This window comes from Mandrillus leucophaeus, unplaced genomic scaffold, assembly GCF_000951045.1.
Source record: "Mandrillus leucophaeus isolate KB7577 unplaced genomic scaffold, Mleu.le_1.0 Scaffold299, whole genome shotgun sequence".
NCBI classification, from domain to species: domain Eukaryota; kingdom Metazoa; phylum Chordata; class Mammalia; order Primates; family Cercopithecidae; genus Mandrillus; species Mandrillus leucophaeus.
This window is the reverse complement of record NW_012103131.1, coordinates 397,948-420,128: the sequence shown is the minus strand read 5'-3', so window position 1 is coordinate 420,128 and position 22,181 is coordinate 397,948. Positions and strand designations below refer to the sequence as shown.

The window sequence follows — 22,181 nt, the reverse complement described above, 5'->3', positions numbered from 1 at the left end:
GAGGCCTCCCTAGCAATGTGGAACTGTAAGTCCAATTAACCTCTTTTCCTTCCCAATCTTGGGGAATGTCTTTATCAGCAGTGTGAAAACAGACTAATACAGTAAACTGCTAACAGTAGAGTGGGGCATTGCTGAAAAGACAGCCAAAAATATGAAAGCAACTTTGGAACTGGGTAACAGGCAGAGGTTGGAACAGTTTGAAGGGCTCCGAAGAAGACAGGAAAATGTGGGAAAGTTTGGAACTTCCTAGATACTTGTTGAATGGCTTTGCCCAAAATGCTGATAGCGATATTGTCAATAAAATTCAGGCGAGATGGTCTCAGATGGAGATGAAAAATTTGTTGGGAACTGGAGCAAAGGTGACTCTTGTTATGTTTTAGCAAAGAGACTGGCAGCATTTTGCCCCTGCCTTAGAGATTTGTGGAACTTCGAACTTGAGAGAGATGATCTAGGGTATCTGGCAGAAGAAATGTTGAAGCAGCAAAGCATTCCAGAGACAACTTGGGTGCTGTTAAAGGCATTCAGTTTTATAAGGGAAGCAGAGCATAAAAGTTTGGAAAATTTGCAGCCTGACTATGCAATAGAAAAGAAAAATCCATTTTCTGGGGAGAAATTCAAGCTGGTTGCAGAAATTTGCATAAGTAGCAAGGAGCCTAATGTTAATTCCCAAGACCCTGGGGAAAATGTCTCCAGGCTATGTCAGAGAACTTCCTGGCAGGCCTTCCCATCACAGGCCTGGGAGCTCAGGAGGAAAAAGTGGTTTTAAGGGCTGGGCCCAGGGTTCCCATGCTGTGTGCAGACTAGGGACTTGGTGCCCTGTGTCCCAGCTGCTCCAGCTGTGGCTGAAAGGGGCCAATGTACAGCTTGGGCTGTGGCTTCATGGGGCAGAAGCCTCAAGTCTTGACAGCTTCCACATGGTGTTGAGCATGTGGGTGCACAGAAAGCAAGAACTGGAGTTTAGGAACCTCTGCCTAGATTGCAGAAGATGTATGGAAATGCCTGGATGCTCAGGCAGAAGTTAGGTGCAGGGGCAGGTCCCTCATGGAGAACCTCTTCTACGGCAGTGTGGAAGGGAAATATGGGGTTGGAGCCCCCACACAGAGTCCCTACTGGGGCACCACCTAGTGGAGCTGTGAGAAGAGGGCCACTGTCCTCCAGACCCCAGGATGGTAGATCCACAGACAACTTGCACTGTGCACCTGAAAAAGCCGCAGACACTCCATGCCAGCCCATGAAAGCAGCCAGGAGAGAGGCTGTACCCTGCAAAGTCACAGGGGCGGAGCTGCCCAAGACCATGGGAACCTACCTCTTGCATCAGCGTAATCTGGATGTGAGACATGAAGTCAAAGGTGATCATTTTGGAGCTTTAAAATTTGACTGCCCCACTGGACTTCAGACTTGCATGGGCCCTGTTACCCTTTTGTTTCGGCCAATTTCTCCCATTTGGAATGGCTGTATTTACTCAATACCTGTACCCCCATTGTATCTAGGAAGTAACTAGTTTACTTTTGATCTTACAGGTTCATAAGTGGAAGGGACTTGCCTTGTCTCAGATGAAACTTTGGTCTGTGGACTTTTGGGTTAATGCTGAAATGAATTAAGACTTTGGGGGACTGTTGGGAAGGCATGATTGGTTTTGAAACGTGAGGACATGAGATTTGGAGGGGCCGGGGGTAGAATGATACGGGTTAGCTGTGTCCCCACTGAAATTTCAACTTAAATGGCATCTCTCAGAATTCCCACATGTTGTGGGAGGGACCCGGGGGAGGTAACTGAATCACGGGAGCTGGTCTTTCCCGTGCTATTCTTGTGATAGTAAATAAGCACGAGATCTGATGGGTTTATTAGGGGTTTCCACTTTTGCTTCTTTCTCATTTTCTCTTGCCGCCGCCGTGTAAGAAGTGCTTTTCACCTCCCACCATGATTCTGAGGCCTCGCCACCCATGTGGAACTCTGAGTCCAATTAAACCTCTGTTTCTTCCTGGTCTTGGGCATGTCTTTATCAGCAGCATGAAAACAGACTAATACAACCAGGTATATATTTTATTGATTTTGCCTGTTTATAACCTGTATAGCAAAACAATAGATTCATTTTTGCCTTCCCAAATATAAAATTATTTTAATATTGAATATACTTTTTCAAACTCTACAGCCCTCTTCTTTCCCTCATTTCTTATGAGATTTTGATACACTTCTTAATGGGCAAGAGATCTTTCTCTTGAGAATCACTGAACCAAAACCCAATTTCTGAATTATTATTCAGGATAAAGTGCAATAACCATGACTGAAGAAACTGTATTCAATTAAAATACAGAAATTGTCAATGGAAAAATAGTGCATGACAGAATAGTCCAACACTGTATTGAATATTTTCTGATTATTCAATCAAATTACTTAAACCTTATACTTGAAAATTAATGCACATTGGTTTTTAAAATGAGCTACCGAAACCACCATGAAATGTATCTTTTATACAGGTTAATTATAGTAACAAATCATATTGCTTTACATTGTTAAAATAATATTTTCTTCAATTATATGACCTACAAAATTATACCCTTATTTTCCACTGATTCTCATATTTAAAACCAGAATTTTTAGATTTTTCTAAATAAATTTTCATGAGTTTTGACCTCACTTGCAACTTAGAGTTGAATCTATAAAGTACTGGATAAAAATTGCCTACTACATAACAAATATTCCTCTGATGCCACAAGATTAAGGAGTACAAAGTAACTATTTCTATAAGTAATGTTGTACTTCAGATATCTTTATTTTTCAAAATGATGGGATGAAATTTCTGTATACTCTGAAACTAGAATGATAATACAAATATCCGGCAAAGCACGGTGGTTCATCCCTGTAATCCCAGCACTTTGGGAGGCCAAAGTGGGCGATCCCTTGAAGCCAGGAGTTCGAGACCAGCCTGGGCAATATGGCAAAACCCCATCTCTACTAAAAACACAAAAATTTAGTGACACATGGTGGTGCACACCTGTAGTTCCAGCTACCTGGGAGGATGAGGCATGAGAATCACTGGAACCCAGGAGGTCGAGGTTGCAGTGAGCTGAGATCATGCCACTGCACTCTTGCCTGGGTGACAGAGTGAGACTCCGTCTCAAATTAAAAAATATATATATGTATAGAGCTTTAAAAACAGTTTTGGAAAAAAATACAGGTGCTTATTTCCCAAGTTTAAAAGTGGATCTCCTGTGCCTAAGTTAAACAGCCTGAAAAGAGAAAACCAAAAAGGCCAACCCCCAGGACCCTGACTAAGGGCTTCAGTAAAATATTTGAATGCTGTGGAAGTTTATTCCCATGCAAGGCACTTACTCCTAACAAGACACAACAGTTTAAAATTTTACAGCAGTGACACCAGGGAGGGGTCCCACTCCTACAGACGTCAGTATTCTGCATCGATATGCTTTGCAATGGTGTTCAACTGGATGTTGGAAGCTCCTTCATATATCGTACCTTAAGCAAAAGGAAGCAGAAGGAACAATGAGGAGTTGGCACACAGTTAAGACAAGAAATAGCTCTATAAACATCACCTCTGCGCTTGCTATAAAACAGTTACTAGTCACATCACTTGATGTCCCCTGAATATAGTACTATTTCACAGAGTAATTTTGACTAAGAGATGACAATTTTCCATTTGGTTTTTTGATGTCCAGGATCAGGATTAAACTGACTAAAGTTTAATCAAAAGTTGAAGATTTTGATTCTTCAACAATTGATGCATAAGCTCAGACTGTTACTTGTGGCAGTTTTACTAAATAACCTGTTGAGACATTTAAAAAGGCAATTTGATATCTAAAAAAAGACAGAACAATTTTTTTGAAGGACAAGGTAAGAAAAAAATCCAGCCATATAAAGAGAGCCAATAAACATATACTGAAGAAATTAAAATTGCCTTTGCCTAGGATAAAATTGACAAATAAAGCAGCCAAAATACCTACAGAGGCAAATAAAATAAAAATAAAAATAAATATCTATTTACCAATCTTTGCATCTCGGAAGTATTTCTCCACAGGGTAATCTTTGGTGTAGCCTACTCCCCCCATCCACTCGATACATTTACTGGTTGTTTGTCCTGCAATCTACCAAAAGCAAGTGCAATTACACACTGAAATCACATAACTTCTACATAATAAACACTTCTGGATAACATTTTCAGCAACATGGATTCACTGTTAGTGGCATTGGAAGGACTGAAGTTATCTTTTAAACTAGCACTGTCTCTTCAGTCCTATTCTCCATACCATTTCACTAAATCTCCATTTTCTTAAGAAATTAGAGCATTGTTCACGTGAATCTGCCTGCTGAGGGATATCATTTATTGAGGAAATGTTTACTAGGGGCCTAACGGATGAGCTAGGGGACATTTCAAGCTGAGGACCAACATGTGGAAAGCCTCCAAGGGGAGAATGAACTCTTCAATTTCCAGCCCCTGAGACAGCCAGTGGGCTGGGACTGGGATGAAGTGTGAAAAGAGAATGGAGGAGCGAGAGACCCTGCAGAATGGCCCCTCAAGGACGTTCACATCCTATCCCTCAGAGCTGTGAATATGCTGCCTTCCATGGCAATAGGGACTCTGCAGATGTGGGTAGGGACATGAGGTGGAGAGATTACCCTGAATTATCTGGGTGGCTGTAATATAATCATAGGAGTCCTTATAAGGAAAAGGAGGAGGCAGGAGAGTTAGTCATGGAAGGTGACATGACCACGGAGGCAGGAAGCAGAGTCAGAGAGAGATCTGAACACGCCACATTGTTGGCTTTGAAGATGGAGGAAGGGGTTACAAGTCAAGGAATGTCAGCAGCCCCTAGAAGCTGGAAACAACTGTCCCCTAGAACCGCAGAAAGGCAGCCCCTGTATTCCAGTGAGACCCATTTCAGATTTCTGACCTCTAGAAGTGAGCGAAAATGAAATTGCGTTGTTTTAGGTCCCTGACTTTTTGGTAATTTGTTATAGCAGCAATTGAAATCTAGTACGGATAGAGTTCCATTTGTTGTGAGAAGCCACTGAAGGGTTTCAAGCAGGAAGGTGACATGGCCTCGCTGCCACTTTGAAAAACGAGAGAGGCTGGATGGGAGGAAGCACCAGGGACCAGGAGAACAGCAAGGTGACTGCAGTACAGAGGTGGCAGTGGAGAGGGAGACAAATACACCATTCAAGGAATCTTTTGGGGGTAGAATTCATGTGGGGGGTAGAATTCACAAGAGATGATGCTGGACTCAATGTGTGGGGTGAGGGAAAGCAGGGAGTCAAGATGACGCTCAGGTTCTGATGGTAAAGCAGAAGTTGGACATGTTAGTCTGGAATTCAGAAAGAAGTTGAGGCAGGAGATTTAAATTTATGGGCTGGAGAGGTTAAATGAGAATTTAAAGCCATGGAATGAGTAAGATACTGCTGAGGCTGCGAAACAGCTGCCCAATGATTTGGCTAAATTCTCTAGCCACAGTCTAATGTGTTAGCTATAGAAAGCCAACGTATGAGTACAAAGTTTTAGACAATCTTTTCTTGGTGTTTTAAATCTGATTTGTTCATATGATGGACCCATCATCTTCCACGGCATTCACTTTGCCTAAACTTGACACCATAGGCATGACACCCTCATTCAGAGGAGGCTCAGCCATAGATTTGAGATGGGTGGTCTATCTGAGCTGGGCTACTCACGAAACATTGAGACCTCACAGAACTGAAGGTTTTCCTGTGGCAGTTTGAGATGGGTGGTCTAGCTGAGCTGGGCTACTCAACGAATCATTGAGACCTCACAGAATTCAAGTGTTTTCCTATGGCAGTTTTCCTTTTTTGCTTTTCTATTATAAGAAATAAGAGGCCATGTTATCTTAACTTGAAAAACAACCAAAGTACAATCAACAATCCCAAGAGAAAATGTTAATAAGTATATATCTGGGAAAAAAAAAAGAAGGCTAAATTACTTTTTCTTTTCCTTTTTTTTTTTCTCTTACCTCTGATGCATAGTATTTGGCCATTGATGCTTCTTTTATGAATGGCTTTCCAGCTTCTAAAAGCCTAGCAGCGTTGTATGTTAGTAATCTTGCAGCTTCCAGCTGGGTGGCCATGTGAGCCACTTGGTGTTGGAGGCCCTGTAACAGTCAGGCCCAAGTTAGAGAATTATGATTTTAAAAAAGCACCTCAACCTGAAAGTCCTGCCTAGATACACAACACTGACAGATTGAAAATATACCCCAAAGGAAATTCACATTCATGTCTTTTAAACACTTTAAAATTTGTAATCTAAAATGAAATGTGACATTATAAGTAACGTTAAATCCTCTTTTCCTAGAAAAACTTCAAAGTTCATGTAATTCTTCATGATTATCAAGATTTAAATAGTAAAGTAACATAAAGTTAGGTTTAAACACTTGACTGTTACATTTAATAATTATTTCAACTCTCTTTTGATAAAATTGAGCTTAAATTAAATCCTGGCACAGCAAAACTTTGAATATATTCTTTATTTGCTTGAATTAAGAAAATTTTGATTTTGCATATGGCTTCCAGGCATTAAAAGATGTTAGCTACAAAGCAATGAAGAATATATGAAGCACCAATTACTACCACCCTGAAATTTTAGAGGGTGATTAGGTCCACACTAAATGTTTGCCAATGAAAGAAACAACGGTTAACTTAGTGAGCCAGAATACAAACATTAACATTTGTAAACAATTTCCTGGAAATAACAGGCACAGATGTTTATTACAAACTGAAATGTTTCTCATGCCTAACCTATCCATCCACCCAGATAGTTACTGGGCACCTCTGAGATGGCAGGCACCGCCCTGAGCGTGACAGAGGCAGTGCACTGAACAGTACAGCCAGAGTTCCTTATTCTCATGATTTATAATATATAGTCCAGCAGGGAGAACAGACAATTAAATAATTATAATAATGTGTGATGAATATTAAGACAGTGAACCTTGATTAAGGTAATCACACACAAATCCCAGGAATGGCCTTTCCTAAACAAAAGGGAGGGACAAGTTGGAGAAAAACAGCACTGTTCGTTAATACCCTACAGATTCTTCTCTTTCTCTTCCTGAAATATGTGATACACATGACAATTTCATATGTACAAAAAAAGACGATGTTCCATATATGTAGGCTATGAAGCATAATAGTAAGTTAAACACCCACAAACCTATATGCAGAGTCAATATCTTCTCCTCTGTGATTTATCTTTTCACTTTATAACATCTTTCCAGGAAAAAAATTTACCAATCTTACCACCCATCTTATCTTTAGGATTAGTCCTTTTTGTGTCCGTTTACAAAAACCTTTCCTACTATGAGGTTATAAAGATATTCTCTGTTTTCTCCTAAAATCTTTAAAGTTTTGCTTTTAACATTATGTCTTTACATCTGACATCTATTTTCTGTGTATGGTGTGAGGTAGGAATACAGTTTCATTATTTTCTCACACAGAAAGAATATTCCCATTCAGTGATCTGTAATGCCATCTCTATCATACATCAAATCTGCATACATGCATGGGTCTATTTCCGGCTTTTCTGTTTTGTTCCATCAGTGAATTTGTCTGTTTCTATACAAGTATCACTGTTCTAGGAGTTTGGCTTTTTATGTGGAACTCAGAGATTCTGATTATTTTTGCAAAATACATTTAGTTCAATTAAACTGACAGTCACCATCCATGCTGTCTATTCCATTTGCTACATTAAGTACTGAGAGAGGCAGGAAAGTGACTGAGGCATGTCTCCTGCTCTACAAGAACTCACCATTGCTGAATACTCGTTCCCTAACTACATTGTGAACACAAGGCCTGGCATGGAGAACATGTTAAATAAATCTATACTGAATAAACAATTGAAATTAATAAAGATGAATAGGCTGGTCTCTACCCTCAAGGACCATGTAGTCTCGAAGTCAGAAAGATATGAACGAATGCATGCAAAGCAAACATGAGATAACGTGTTAGAAAAAACTCTACTAACTTTAATCAAAGCATTATACAGCTATAATAATGTTTTTTAAGATCAAACTGTCTTCTCCTTGATGTGCTTATTTCACATAGCATGTCTCTATCAAAACATCTCATGTACCCCATAAATGTTTGTGGGTACCTGTGTATCCACAAAATTTTTAAAAACTAAATTAGGCTGGGCGTGGTGGCTCACGCCTGTAATCCCAGCACTTTGGGAGGCCGAGGCAGGCAGATCACAAGGTCAGGAGATCGAGACCACGGTGAAACCCTATCTCTACTAAAAATACAAAAAATTAGCCAGGCACAGTGGCAGGCGCCTGTAGTCCCAGCTACTCGGGAGGCTAAGGCAGGAGAATGGTGTGAACCCGGAAGGCGGAGCTTGCAGTGAGCCGAGATCACACCACCGCACTCCAGACTGGGTGACACAGCGAGACTCTGTCTCAAAAAAAATAAAATAAAATAAAATTAATTAATTAATTAATTTAAAAAATCTAAGTGTTCTCTTAACTACCCCTACTAGGCATCTCTAAAGATGTCATTATGATTATACCTGTTAGTATACCTGACCCCTTCCATCTATCAATCTGTCTATCTATATGCACAAGAACACAGTTTCCTGTGCATAAAGAAGATCAAAAGCCTCCCTTCAAAACAACCTTTACATTCTGTCTCTTTCACTGCAATCTTTGTGGTAGCTGGCGCTGAGAAAGTACTCTAGTATAATAAAAATTCGACTAGAGGCCAAGACCAAAAAATACCTCTACTTTTGGCACCATATTAGCTTTATGACCTTGGGAACTCAGCTTCCATGTGCTTCGGGTTCCTAGGCATAAGATGGGAATGACAGCATGGGCTGTGGTAGGCACTGGTCGGGCCTGTCATGCTCAGTCCTTCTGGGTCTTGAAATGACTGTGCATGTCCACAGCCTCGTATCTCTACACATGTGCAACCTGAGTGTGCTCATAGGAGGCCTAGTCGTTATTATAAACCTGAAGACAATGCAACGTGACAGCTAGCAGTGCAATCAGAAATTGTACTTGGAGCCTAGAGCTGCTTAAGGGAGGTTTTGCAACCATGTAAAGTAATTATTCTGGAATTTTAGGTGACATGCCTTCAGGTTGCCCAAAAGGTTTGGTAAGCTGCCACTCCAGGCTGCCCCCACCCTGGCAAGACCTCAGGGAGGGCAGGGAGAATACCACCGCCAGCAAGGAATCCCCAGGTTGCCTGGGGAACTCTGAGAAGCTGCGGCACTGGACCAAACCAGTATTACCCAAGTGCTTGACTGAGAGCACCTCATTTGTATTTAATGCAGCAAACTGTGTCTTCCATGAGACGTAGGTGTCAAAGTACAGTCCACTGAGGACTACCACATGGTTCTGGTCTGAATGGGGGCCCATAACAAGTGTTACCATTTACTGAGCACTTGTTATACCCATGCAATGTGTGAAACACTTTACACATACCTCATTTAAAACTGGGTAAGTAAGTAGTTTTATCGTTATTTTATAGATGAGGCAGTTTAAGACTAGAATGAGGTCACTTGCCTAAAGCCTAAAGCTAGTAAGTGAAAGAACCAGGATTTGAATCCAGGAAGTCTGACTCCAGACCCCCTGCCCTGAGCTTCTGAAGCAGTGAGGAGACAGCTTCATAGTGCTCACCAAGATATCCTGAATCACACCACAGCCTGGCCTCAAGGACTACTCCTCTGCCCTTGGCAAAGATCAAGGTATTCACAAGTACACTCCCTGAGACCTATTCCTTCCTCCCCTACCCATCTCCCATTAAAATCCCCCTGAGGGGATTCCCTCAATGGCTTTCAACACAGCCCTTCATTAACAGGAAGCTGGGGAAGTCCAGCGCAGCAGAAAGACCTTAATAATTATACACCTGAAAATCAAACAGTCGTTTGCCAAATTGCATCCTTTCTTTAATATATGGAATTGTATAGTCAAAACATCCTTGTGCCAGTCCCAGCATCTGTTAATAGATAAAAAAAGAAAAAAAGAAAAAGATCAGAATTTCTTACTTTGTTACAAGTTTAATTATCCAAGTTGTGAATTCCTTCTAAACATAAATGGAATGACTGGGGTAGGGGAAGAACTGGAGATGCTGAGGTGGTGAGGTGTGTGTTCATAACCCATCTTCGCCCACTGCATTTGTAGAACTGAACTTCCAATAATTGGGAGAAAAGTCTGAGTGATTTCATGTGAATATGAGCATATTTAATTCTAGCAGAGGTAAATCTCCCAGCAAGGCTGTGTTCACACAACCTTTTCAGGTTAAGATTACTTTTTAGGAATCTTCTTTAAGCTTTGATTCTCCAGGTATAAAATGAGCCATACAAGTTTTGCTCAGAACTGGCCTTGAAGACTGTAGAGGAACTTCCTCCAGTTCTTCTAGAAGTGAAATGTGGAAAATCACATCTTAACTTTGTACCTTCCCGTCTATTTTGTATATGATTAGGATTAATGAGAGCTTCAATGGGAAGGACATTAGAACATAAGAGAGCAGTGGTTCTGAACCTGAGCTGCACCACAGAATCATTTGGGGAACCTGATTTAAAACAATACTGACACCCAGGCCTAATGACTGGATCCAAATCTTGGGAGTAGAGTAGGTGGAGGAGTGTGACCTAAAGCTCAACTTTATAAAACTCCTTAGTGACTTAATATACAGCTAGGGTTGAAAGCAATGCATAGAAAGCATCTAGTAAAAAACATTAATTTACACAGGACATGGTGACAATTTTAGTTGAACTGTCTCACTGCTAACCAACTTTGATATCTATTATATGATTCAAGCTTAGAAATGGTTTCTAAGTGTCAACATTAGGTAGCCATTAAATCACTATCTAATTATGTCAAATTATGGTTTTAGAAAATCAATAGCAAAAGCTTTTGGGGGAAATGCCCAGCAGACTTATCAATTTATTTCATTAGTATTCATTCACATTTTCTTTTAGTCTTTTATTTTGAACTCTCTAGAAAACAGAATAATATGTTAAAAATTAAAGGCACAAGAAAACCACAAACCCCAAATTCAAATGACGCAGCAGACTCACTGCACTCTTGGCTGTGAGATAAGATGATGTCACTATACCCTTACAGCTAAAATTTGTACATAAATAATACCCTATATTGAAATGAAGACTGAAATGATCAGTTATCCATCAAAATGGGCTTTTCTACCTTAGTAAAATGTTTCTACTACAAACACTGAAAAACTGAATTCTCTTTGCCCGCAAGGTTTCGAGGACAGATGCCTTCAGTTCACTGTTACACTCCATGTGCCTCTTCCTCTCAAAGGCATCCACTGACATAGTAACTACCTGACCTTAACTTTTAATTAGGTTATTAGATAACTTGGAGTAATTAGACTGAAGCCCAGGCCGCGTATTTTATTGCCAGAACATCTATATTATTTATATGTCTGAAAAAAATGAGATCTAGTATTGTAGTTTTTAATGTCATCTCTAAGTTGAATCACAGAAAAACTTTTAAGAGAACTGATAAAACAATATTCTTTAGTGACGCACTGTCTAGCATTGTAGGAAAACTGGACTAAGTTATGGTCTAAAAATAGTTAGCAAAGTAATAGCAGCAGAAAAAAATCTAGAGTAATAATCTAATATTTATTCCAATAGCTAACATATATGTAACATCTTCAAAATTGAAAAGCTCTAAGTTCTTGAGTTTTGTATAATCACTGATTTAAAATATACTCTACAAAGGCCGGGTGCAGTGGCTCACACCTGCAATCCCAGCACTTTGGGAGGCAGAGGCAGGCGGATCACGAGGTCAGGAGATCGAGGCCATCCTGGCTAACATGATGAAACCCCATCTCTACCAAAAATACAAAAAATTAGCTGGGCCTGGTGGCGGGCACCTGTAGTCCCAGCTACTCCGGAGGCTGAGGCAGGAGAATGGCGTGAGCCCGGGAGGCAGAGCTTGCAGTGAGCCGAGAGCTTGCATCGTGCCACTGCATTCCAGCCTGGGCAACAGAGCGAGACTCAGTCTCAAAAAAAAAAAAAAATTTATATATATATGTGTGTATATATATATATACACACACACAGACACACTACAAAAATGACACAATCTATAGTTAAGCCAAAGACCTTATTAATTTTGTTAATCTGGAAAATAACTAATATCACTTAATAGAAAAACACAATATGCATTATAAAAGCCAAATTTGGTAAAAAAATTTTTGAATAGTTCTCATTTTATATATCTACTTAACTGTGGCTATTTTATTTCATGTGCCGCCAAAAAAATTGCCCAGTTTTCACATGCAAAACAGTAAGCAACAAATCTTTTATTAACTATAGATAAGAGATCTTTACTACACAGTGAAATGAATATTATTTATCCTTAATGTAAAAAATTCCTTCCAGAATGAATTTCATGCTTTGAAAAGTAGATTTTTTTAAGTGCCATATTTAATTTACAATACATTTTAAAAGTTATTGGTTCAGGTATTAGATAATACTTTAATGTTCTCAAAGCAGAAACACTGTTACCACCAGGCCATTGTTTGGTTCTACAGACACTGACATAATTGACCAAAAGGGAATTTGAAAGAAATAATCAGAAGCCATTCTATCCCTCATGTAAGGGAACAATGCCATCTTGTGTCCACAAGCTTCCAAATTTTCACTGGTCTCATTGCATTTTTTTCTTTTCACATTTTAATTGACTCGCATCACAGAAGAGTTTACATTGGACTTACCTGCGCAGCAATTCCTATTCTACCTTCATTAAGACTCCCTATGGCATACTTATAGCCATGCCCAACTTGTCCCAAGATATTGGCTTCTGGAACCTGAAAATACAAATGTGCACTTATTTCTCAGTTTCATTTTACACAATTCATTTTGATTATGTATTTGTAAGTAGGCATAGCCTCCCAATTTGTGTGCTAGCCGACTCACAGAACTTGCCGGCATCTGTGTCTCCCTCTACACTGTTTTTTCACAGCTCTCTGAGGAAAAGGACTCAAGTTCATGCTGTTCATGACTGCATCCTCCAGAGCCTTGCACAGGTATTGAATGGATGAGTGAATCTAGAGTAACGGAATCTCATAGAATTCATCAATAACAGAAATTAATACTCCCCCCCAATTCTTATCTGTAGGCTACAGTGTAAGATAACAGATTAGGAACTACAAAAATCTGCAAATACTTGCAAAAACAAGTGTAGTAAGCCTTTCTGCTGTTGAGACCATTCATCCTTATAAAAATCAACTGTGGGGCATGTGTGTGTGTGCATGTGTACACAGGTGTATGCACAAGAAAGAGAAAGAGGAAGAGAGAAGAAACAGACGAAAATGCTTATTCACAGTCCAAAAAAACCACAAAGAATTAGGAATAATAAAAAACTATACTTAGTTTTACAACATGGGTAGTTGGGGGAGTGAGCAGGGAAGAATGGAGAAAGAAATGGGAAAGTAAGAATGAGGAAAACAGTTGGGGTGAAGTAGTGAAGCCCGAATGACATCTGTAAAGACATCCTCCCCCTCGCTCCCCACAGCCATGCAAAAAAAGATTAGGCTCTGTGATGAGTGGTGGAAAAGCCGACACCACCCGCCCCACCTACAGAGAGTTCTACAGCACCAGCACTAACATCCGCGATCTGCCGCTGCTCACGTTTAATAGCCTGGCTGTTTGCGCTCTCACTGAACAACACCCCCATCTTGTGGCCTTTAGTGCACTGACACCAGACTTCCTTCTCTGCAGCCCCTTTGGTTCACAAGTCTCAAGCTCATAAAGTACACATGGTCAGAGTACGTAAGTTATGAAACATAAATGGGATGAATTCTTGACACTTGCTTCCCAGGACAGCTTCTGGGCAGAAAGGTTTCCACTTTTGTGAAAAGTACATTTGTCTGGTCATGACTAAAGAGCACTGTTCAGGGTTTTACAACATACTCTCCTGCGTGTGCTTATAGCCACTTAATTTTTTGACACCTGTCTTGCACACCTCCTGTGGTTCCACGCAAGGCTTATTTCATATCAGTCTTTTACTGATTAGTCTAAGACACCCACCTTGACATTTTCGAATGTTAATGGGCAGGTGGAAGAAGCTCTGAGCCCCAGTTTGTTTTCAGGTTTCCCAATATGAAGGCCCGGAGTATCACGATCTACTAAGAAGGTGGTAATTCCCTTATATCCCTAAAAAGAAGATTTAAAACACTATTACCACTTGAATTTATAAAACGCCTTGTTTCTAAAGAGTTTAAGTAAAAAGAAAACTACGAATGGACTTTAGTAATAAATACTAACGGACTCAGAATTGCAACATGGGCATTATGAAACGAGGGCAACTAGAGGACATGAGATCCAAGAACCTTACCATTTCTTTCACTTTTTCAGAGGCCATTATAAATATTAAAATTATTATTACACGATTATATAATCATGAGAATGCCATGTTCTCAATTTAATTTTACTATGTAAAGTTTTAGGCCGGGCATGGTGGCTCATGCCTATAACCCCAGCACTTTGGGAGGCCGAGTTGGGCGGATCACCTGAGGTCAGGGGTTTGAGACCAGTCTGGCCAACATGGTGAAACAACGTCTCTATTAAAAATACAAAAATTAGCTGGTGGCAGGTGCCTGTCAGGAGGCTGAAGCAGGAGAATGGCTTGAACCCAGGAGGTGGAGATTGCAGTGAGCCAGGATCACAGCCTTGCACTCCAGCCTGGGCGACAGAGAGAAATTCCGTCTCAAAAAAAAAAAGAAAAAAAGTTTTAACAATTTAATTCAATTGTTACATTAGTGAAAATACTGTATTTACCGATGAAAAAACGTATTTATCATTTTGCTATATGTCTATTTTCCAACTGAATAAAGTATTCTTAAAAATAAATGTACTAAATAGGTACTTAAATTCTTCATTACTAAACAGAAAATTGGAAATTCAACAAAATTAAAGATTAGGGCCGGGTGCAGTGGTTCACGCCTATAATCCCAGCAATTTGGGAGGCCGAGGCAGACAGATCACCCAATGTCAGGAGTTCGAGACCAACCTGGCCAACATGGAGAAACCCTGTCTCTACAAAAAATGCAAAAATTAGCTGTGCGTGGTGGTGCGCACCTGTAGTCTCACATACTTGGGAGGCTGAGGCAGCAGAATCGCATGAACTCAGGAGGAGGAGGTTGCAGTGAGGTGAGATCACACCACTGCACTCCAGCCTGGGGGATATAGCGAGACTCCACATCAAAAAAAAAAAAAAAAAAAGGAAAAGAAAAAAAGATTAGCTTACTATATAACACATTAGGAGATAAGTAACAATTGGTCCTCCACAAACAGTCATCCCTCCATATCTGTGGGGGAGTGGTTCCAGGACCCCACATGGATACCAAAATCTGACAGTGCTCATGTACCTTACATAAAATGGTGTAATATTTGCATATAACCTGTACACATGCTCCGGTAGACTCTAAATCATCTCTAGATTATTTGATACCTAATATAATGCATGCACATCACTTTATTCACATGAATTCAACATGGTACTTGGCACAAAGCAAATTCAAGTTTTACTTTTTGGAAGTTTGCAGAATTTTTTTTTTTTTTTTTTTTACCAAATATTTTCAATCTGGAGCTGGCTGAATCCATGGATATGGTGGTCCAACTCTAAAAATAATTTTGTCAACAATATTTACTTTAGGAGATGAATAAATAAAGCAAAAAAAGTCAGCTCAAGTCTGACATTTTCAGTACTGAGAAGACTAAAGAGTTCAAGATGAAGTCATAAAAAGGAAACAGAAGGAGCAAAAGATAAAGAAAGAGAAAAGAAGGGGTTTGGAAAAAGAAAGAAATTTCGTTTTCAAACTTACAATGGTAGGGTCTACATTCGCCATCACCAGAAAGAGCCCCGCGTACTCAGCACTGCTGACCCACATCTTTGATCCATTGAGAACATAATAATCTCCCTCTTTATCAGCTCTGGTTTTCAAAGCAAATGAGTCACTACCTGCTCCAGCCTCTGAGAGGCAGAAACTTCCTACCTACATATGGGATAAAAAATGTCCAAATTAATAACTGTATTTATACTCTGTATAACAAATACTTATGGAAAAATGGACATTTGTAAATCAAATCTTTAGCTGCTTTTTTAAAAAGCCTATATTTATGAAAATAGCAATGGTGTTCTCAAAGTATTATTTTCCAATAATATACCCTATTTGTCCAAGACAAATTTAAAGACTTACGAACACATACTCATTGAAATTGATTTTAATAATCATAGTAGAAACACATCACAATGTAAATGAAACCATCAACAAAGGTATTAGAAAATATAATTAGGACAAAAAGAAATAATTTTATTATCTGATGATTATTTTCTAAATTTCCAAGTGGCAAATAAGAGGTAGAGTGTACTTTTCCAGCAGCATTAATTTATTGAGCATTGCTTGAATTAATGATACTGCACTGTGGTCTTGGATAGTAAGGTCAACATTGCAGCTACTTTTTTCCTGAAAATATTGTAAACTTACTAAAGATTAGATCCATTAGATCAACACTTTATCTCAACTCACTTTTTCTGTAGTGAGCTGAGGCAAATAGGTGGCCTTTTGTTCTTCTGTTCCATGTTTTCTAATCAGTGTGTTAATGAGTGTGTTCTGGACCTCACAAAAGACAGCCACAGATGCATCAACTTTGGCTAATTCCTCTATCACGATCACAGTGGATAAAAATGAAGCTCCTGTACCTCCATATTTTGGGTCAACTTCAATACCCATCAACTAAAGAAAAAACAAGGCAACATAGATTAAGAAAGCTATTTTTATATGGGGAAATTTCTTGCAAGAACAAGTTAAAAAATAAAATGTAACCATATTTGCTTTTTTTTTTTTTTTTTCTTGGAGACAGAGTCTTGCTCTGTCTCCTAGGCTGGAGTGCAGTGGTGCAATCTCAGCTCACTGCAATCTCCACCTCCCGGGTTCAAGTGATTCTCGTGCCTCAGCCTCCCAAGTCACTGGGATTACAGGTGCCTACCATCACGCCCAGCTAATTTTATTATTATTATTATTATTAGTAGTAGTAGTAGTAGTAGTAGTAGTAGTAGAGATGGGTTTTGCCATGTTGGCCAGTCTGGTCTCGAACCCCCGACCTCAGGTGATCCACCTGCCTCAACCTCTCAAAGTGCTGGGATTACAGGTGTGAGCCACTGTGCCTGGCCACCATATTTATTCTTAATTTTAAAATTTTGTATGTATATTTTATTTTAATTTGGTATGACAATTTTTTCCATAGGTAACAAAAAAATCTGTAACAGAAACTGTATATTTGAAAAGGATAAAATTGTATTCCATCATTTGCTTCCTTTTGGGATTCAAAAAATAATGAGAGGTAAAATGCTTTAAAGTGTAGCTTAATTGAATGAGAAAATATCTTATATAAAAATACTTAGTTGACTTTTCTTGCTAAGAACTGTTGTTGCCTGCGTAAAGAAGGTAGGTGGGGTTTTGGTTTTTCAACATGCCCTACTCACCTTATGCTGATTTCAATGTAATAAGGAAACAGAAGAAAACAGCCTACTCCTCAATGGGAATGTCTACGGTTTCATTCGGCAAAGTTTCTTCCAGTCAGGTTCTTTCACCTTGACTTTTTCGACAAGTTAATAATTGAATGACCTTCCTTTTATGCCACCTTCAAAAGTTCAGGATGGTTAGCAGAGGTGGTGGTGTTTGCTAGAGTCACACTAGCCAAAGAACGGGTGCCTGTAAACATGACCAGTGCCAGCTAAGCCTTTCCAACAACCCCGTTCCGTCACTACTGAAGCTCACATAGTACTCTCAATTTCACAAAGAGAATGTGTGCCTGTGTAATTCAAAGCCCACCGCTGTTAATAGAAGGATAATTCTCTTAGTCTCTCTCTAGACATTCCTGGAGTCACACTATGCTGCAGTCAGGGCTGTGGCTGTTACATTTTGGGCTACAACAGGAAAACAACCAGAAATGGGAGTGACTGAATGGTGATAAAACCAGAAATGAGGAAGAATGGAAGGATCTGGGTTTGCCTGAGGACTGAGTAGGGCACTCTGGCTACCTCATTACAATGTCTTGAGCAGATGTCAGAGACATTGCTTCTCTAAAAAAGTCACTAATCTCTCCCAAAGTGGAAATATTGTTTTTGCAAGCCATTATGCCAAAAAACCATGACAACGGGAGTAAGAAGGCAGGTGAGGCTGCATCTGCACAGCAGCGGTTTGTGGAGATGAGTAGCAGGGTGCAGGCAATGCATCACTCTGCAGACAGCCCCGCTGCAGAAACGACCAGCACAGGGGAGATCTCACGCTGTGAAACCGTGAGACTGCTTCCAGAAGCCTAGAGGGTCTGCAAGCAATAGAAATAAAACCCGGCTGAGGAATGGACTCACAGAGTCCATCTCTTCTCCACATCGGCCTCCTGTTTGACCACTATGACTCCATATAAGATTCCATTTTCCCAAGAGTTTGACTGCGAAAAGAAAGATGGAAGAATCGCTACTACGCACGGTATAAAAAAAGCTGGTTGCTTTAAAACAGAAATAAATAAATAAAACTATCTAGCTAAGCGGCAATGGTTATTTTTCAAACCGGATGGCAGACAAGATTTAGGCCAATGGCTCTGAATAGCAGTCACTTGTTCTGGGACATCTATAGTATTAAAAATAAAAAAAATAAATATTTTATACCTCTGGAGAAGTGAGAAATGATGAGTGTGGTGATTTAAAAAATGTTCTTCTAGAAGCCCCTATGCTAATAGCCTCTCCCCCTATCACAGTGAGAGCGGTTTTACTTGTATCTATTTCATATGTTGTATTTCCATTAAAGAGCTATGTGACTTGGAAAGATGGGAATCTGTCGCCTGGCTAATGTGGAATTCATGTATCACCTCTGCTTCTAAGTTTATCACTTACATAGAGATTCAGGTAGAATATAAACTATGCTATGAAGTGTTATTATCTAAAGTAGGGTTTCTTCACGGTGGCACTGGGTTGGATAATTCTTTGTTGTGGCAGTTGTCCTGTGCACTACAGGATGTTGAGCAGCATGCCTTGTCTCTATCCCACTAGAGGCCAGTAGCACACCTCAGCTGTGGCAACCAAAGATGTCTCTAGACGTTGCCCAATGTCCCCTGGAGGGCAAAACTGCCCCCAGTTGAGAACCACTGGTCTAAAGGTACAAATAAATTACCATCTTACTTCCAAACTTTTCCTTAAAATATATAGCATTTCCAATTAAAAATGTTAATTCCATTTTTAAAAACTTTTAAGTACATAAATATTAAGTAGGATTTCAACCAAAAAAAGAAAACAGATAATTTTGACTAGGAAATGAAGGGTTCATTGTGCTATCATTACAGTCCCTAAATTTAAAAATATGCCTCTATTTTAACACCAAAATGTTTTTATAAAAGCTTGAAACTGGAAGAATTATAAAATATACCCCTTGTTGAAATAATCCTTGTATTATTGATTTCTCCATTTTCGAATTTTCATCCATGGTTGAAACCAAAGGTGCAATTTGTTCCTGAGCAAATTTTTTAACTGTAGGAAAAAGAATTACTGATAAGTCTATGTTAAAGTTACAGTCACATTAATAGTTTGCTGACAAAATTTTACATTTTAACTAAGTTAAAATATACACAGGTACCCTTCTTATATTTTTAAAATAGAATTTATAAAGTTTTCTTTTTAACAGAGAAAGGTGTAGTTCCCCATATCCCTTTGTAACTCTTGATGACATCACAAAATAAATGATATGTGTAGATGGTGCAAAAACACAAGCACAAAATGAAACACGAAAGCCATGCTCCACTCTACCCAAAGGTCACTAATTTTAAATTTATTATGTATTCTTTCTGAAAACTTTTCTTTGAAAATCTTCTATACTTACCTGTACACACGCACGTTCACACATAGGAATCAGGAGATACACATTGGTGTGTGCCTTGCTTCCCTCAACTATATCTTGATGATCTTTCTATGTCAGCATATCCCATCTAACCTGGTCCTTTTCATAGCTGCGTGGTCATACAGAACAGGGTTTCTCCACCTTGGCACTATGGACATTTTGGGACAAGTGAGTCTTTGTTGTGAGGCTGTTCTGTGCATTGCAGGATGTTGAGCAGCATCCCGGCCTCTACCCCACTAGCTGCCAAGAGCATCCCCACTTCTAAGTTGTGGCAAATCAAAAATGTCTCTAAATATTGGTAAATGTCCTCTGGGGGCGAACTTGCCCCGGTTGAAAACCACTATTTCATTTTTTAATGTTTTTAAGACTTAGATGCATTTAGAATTCATTTTGATGAAAATACCTTCTTAGGGTTACTACCAACGTAATACCAAGTCGGTAGAGAAGGCAACAGGGTTAAAATGAGAGTTCAGTGCATGCGGCTTGCTTCAGTATTCCTTTGTTTCTGCACAGGCGACTCCCATTATGTAGAATCTCTTCTCTTCCCTTGTCCAACTGGCCAACTGCACTTTGTCCTTCATGGTACAGCTCAAGCTCCACACTCTCTGAGAAGCCTTTCCTGACTGCTTCCTTAGCCCACTTCTGCCACACCTAGCAAATTCCCGGTGTTCTCTGCTTTGCTCCCCAAATACCTCCATGACATTTACCATGTTATTTTGAAACTATTTCCTTTATTTGACTGTCTTTGCCACTAGACTCTGAGTTCCTTAAAAGCAGTGATTTTTTTTCTTGCCCGTCTTTATTGCTTCTGTGCTTAGACTAGGTGGGTACTAAAGAAATAAATACGACTGAAGACAGAGAATCAAGATAATCTAAGCAAATTCTTTGATTTATGTAAAACTATTTGACGACTCACCCTGTTTTTCCTTAGCCATCCCAAACTCACTTCCCTGAGACCATATCTAAAAGGTGAGGGAGCAAAGGAAAAGAAATTTACTAGCTGGGCGCAGTGGCTCACGCCTGTAATTCCAACACTCTGAGAGGCCAAGGTTGGTGGATCACCTGAGGTCAGGAGTTCGAGACCAGCCTTGCCAACATGGTGAAACCCCATCTCTACTAAAAATACAAAATTAGCCGGGCATGGCGGCACGCACTTGTAACCCCAGCTACTCGGGAGGCTGAGGTAGGAGAATCGCTTGAACCCAGGAGGCAGAGGTTGCAGTGAGCCGAGATAGTGCCATTGCATTCCAGCCTGGGCAGAACGAGCAAAACTCCATTTCAAAAAATAAAGAAAGAAAAGAAATTTACTTATTGTGACAGAGTTCTAAGACAGTGCCAAGATTCCCAGCCGCTGGTGTATACATGTCCTCTCTCAGTTATTCAGACATGAATCTAAGTGCTGCTGTGAAGTTGATTTTACAGGTACAATCAAGCTCCCAAATCAGCTGACCTTAAAACAGGGAGATGACAGTTGGGGGGCCTGACCTAATCAGGCGAGCCCCAAAGAAAGATGGGGCTCTTTCTGGTCAAACACATTTTAAGGATGAGAGAGACTTGATGCTGGGAGGGAGAGTCACTGGTTTTGAAGATGGAGGGAGCCACATGGCAAGGAATACAGAGGCCTCCAGGAGGTGGGGACAACCTCTGGCTAACAGCCAGCTGGGCAACAAGACCTCAGCCCTGCAACTGCAAAGCACTGCGTACTGATACAACCGTGGGAGCTTGGAAAGACCTTGAGCTCCGGACAAAAACACAGCCCAACTGACACACTGATGTTGACCTTCTGAGATTCTGAGCCTGGACTTGCTCCAGCTGGACTTCTGACCTACAGACTGTGAGCCACTATGCAGGTGCTGTTTTAACTTGTTAAGTTTCTAGTGATTCAATACCCAGCAATAGAAAATGAATACACTTACCATCCATATTCTCTAAGAACAACATTCTGATGTTCTGCTATGGATTTTTAAATAGATCATAATTTTACACCTACACCTATACCTATAAATAAATGAATGCAAACTGCTTTAAGGTTTAGTGGTATACAACTTCTGCTTCATTCGGGCACCCTGTTTCAACCACAGGTGTTTCATAGATAAAGGTAAAATTTAAATTCCACATAAAGTATGAAAACCCACTGTCTAAGCTGGGCATGGTGGCTCACGCCTGTAATCCCAGCACTTTGGGAGGCCAAGGTGGGCAGATCATGAGGTCAGGAGATCGAGACCATCCTGGCTAACACGGTGAAACCACGTCTCTACTATTTAAAAAAAAATACAAAAAGCTAGCCAGGCGTGGTGGCACGT

The 22,181-nt window shown here is 40.0% G+C and overlaps 1 protein-coding gene across 1 annotated transcript in view; it reads right to left on the bottom strand.

Moving 5' to 3' along the window:
* Nucleotides 1-2,022: 2,022 nt before the first annotated feature.
* Nucleotides 2,023-22,181, bottom strand: part of ACADSB (acyl-CoA dehydrogenase, short/branched chain) — a 40,994-nt gene continuing 20,835 nt past the window's right edge. Inside the window, exons 3-11 of the mRNA XM_011986401.1 lie at nt 19,411-19,511; nt 16,516-16,722; nt 15,811-15,981; nt 14,015-14,140; nt 12,700-12,792; nt 9,856-9,945; nt 5,976-6,113; nt 4,001-4,100; nt 2,023-3,474 (exon numbers count right to left, since the gene is read on the bottom strand). Of these exons, the coding sequence (XP_011841791.1) occupies nt 3,404-3,474; nt 4,001-4,100; nt 5,976-6,113; nt 9,856-9,945; nt 12,700-12,792; nt 14,015-14,140; nt 15,811-15,981; nt 16,516-16,722; nt 19,411-19,511 (1,097 nt within the window). The 3' untranslated portion in view covers nt 2,023-3,403. The remainder of the gene's footprint in view (nt 3,475-4,000; nt 4,101-5,975; nt 6,114-9,855; nt 9,946-12,699; nt 12,793-14,014; nt 14,141-15,810; nt 15,982-16,515; nt 16,723-19,410; nt 19,512-22,181) is intronic.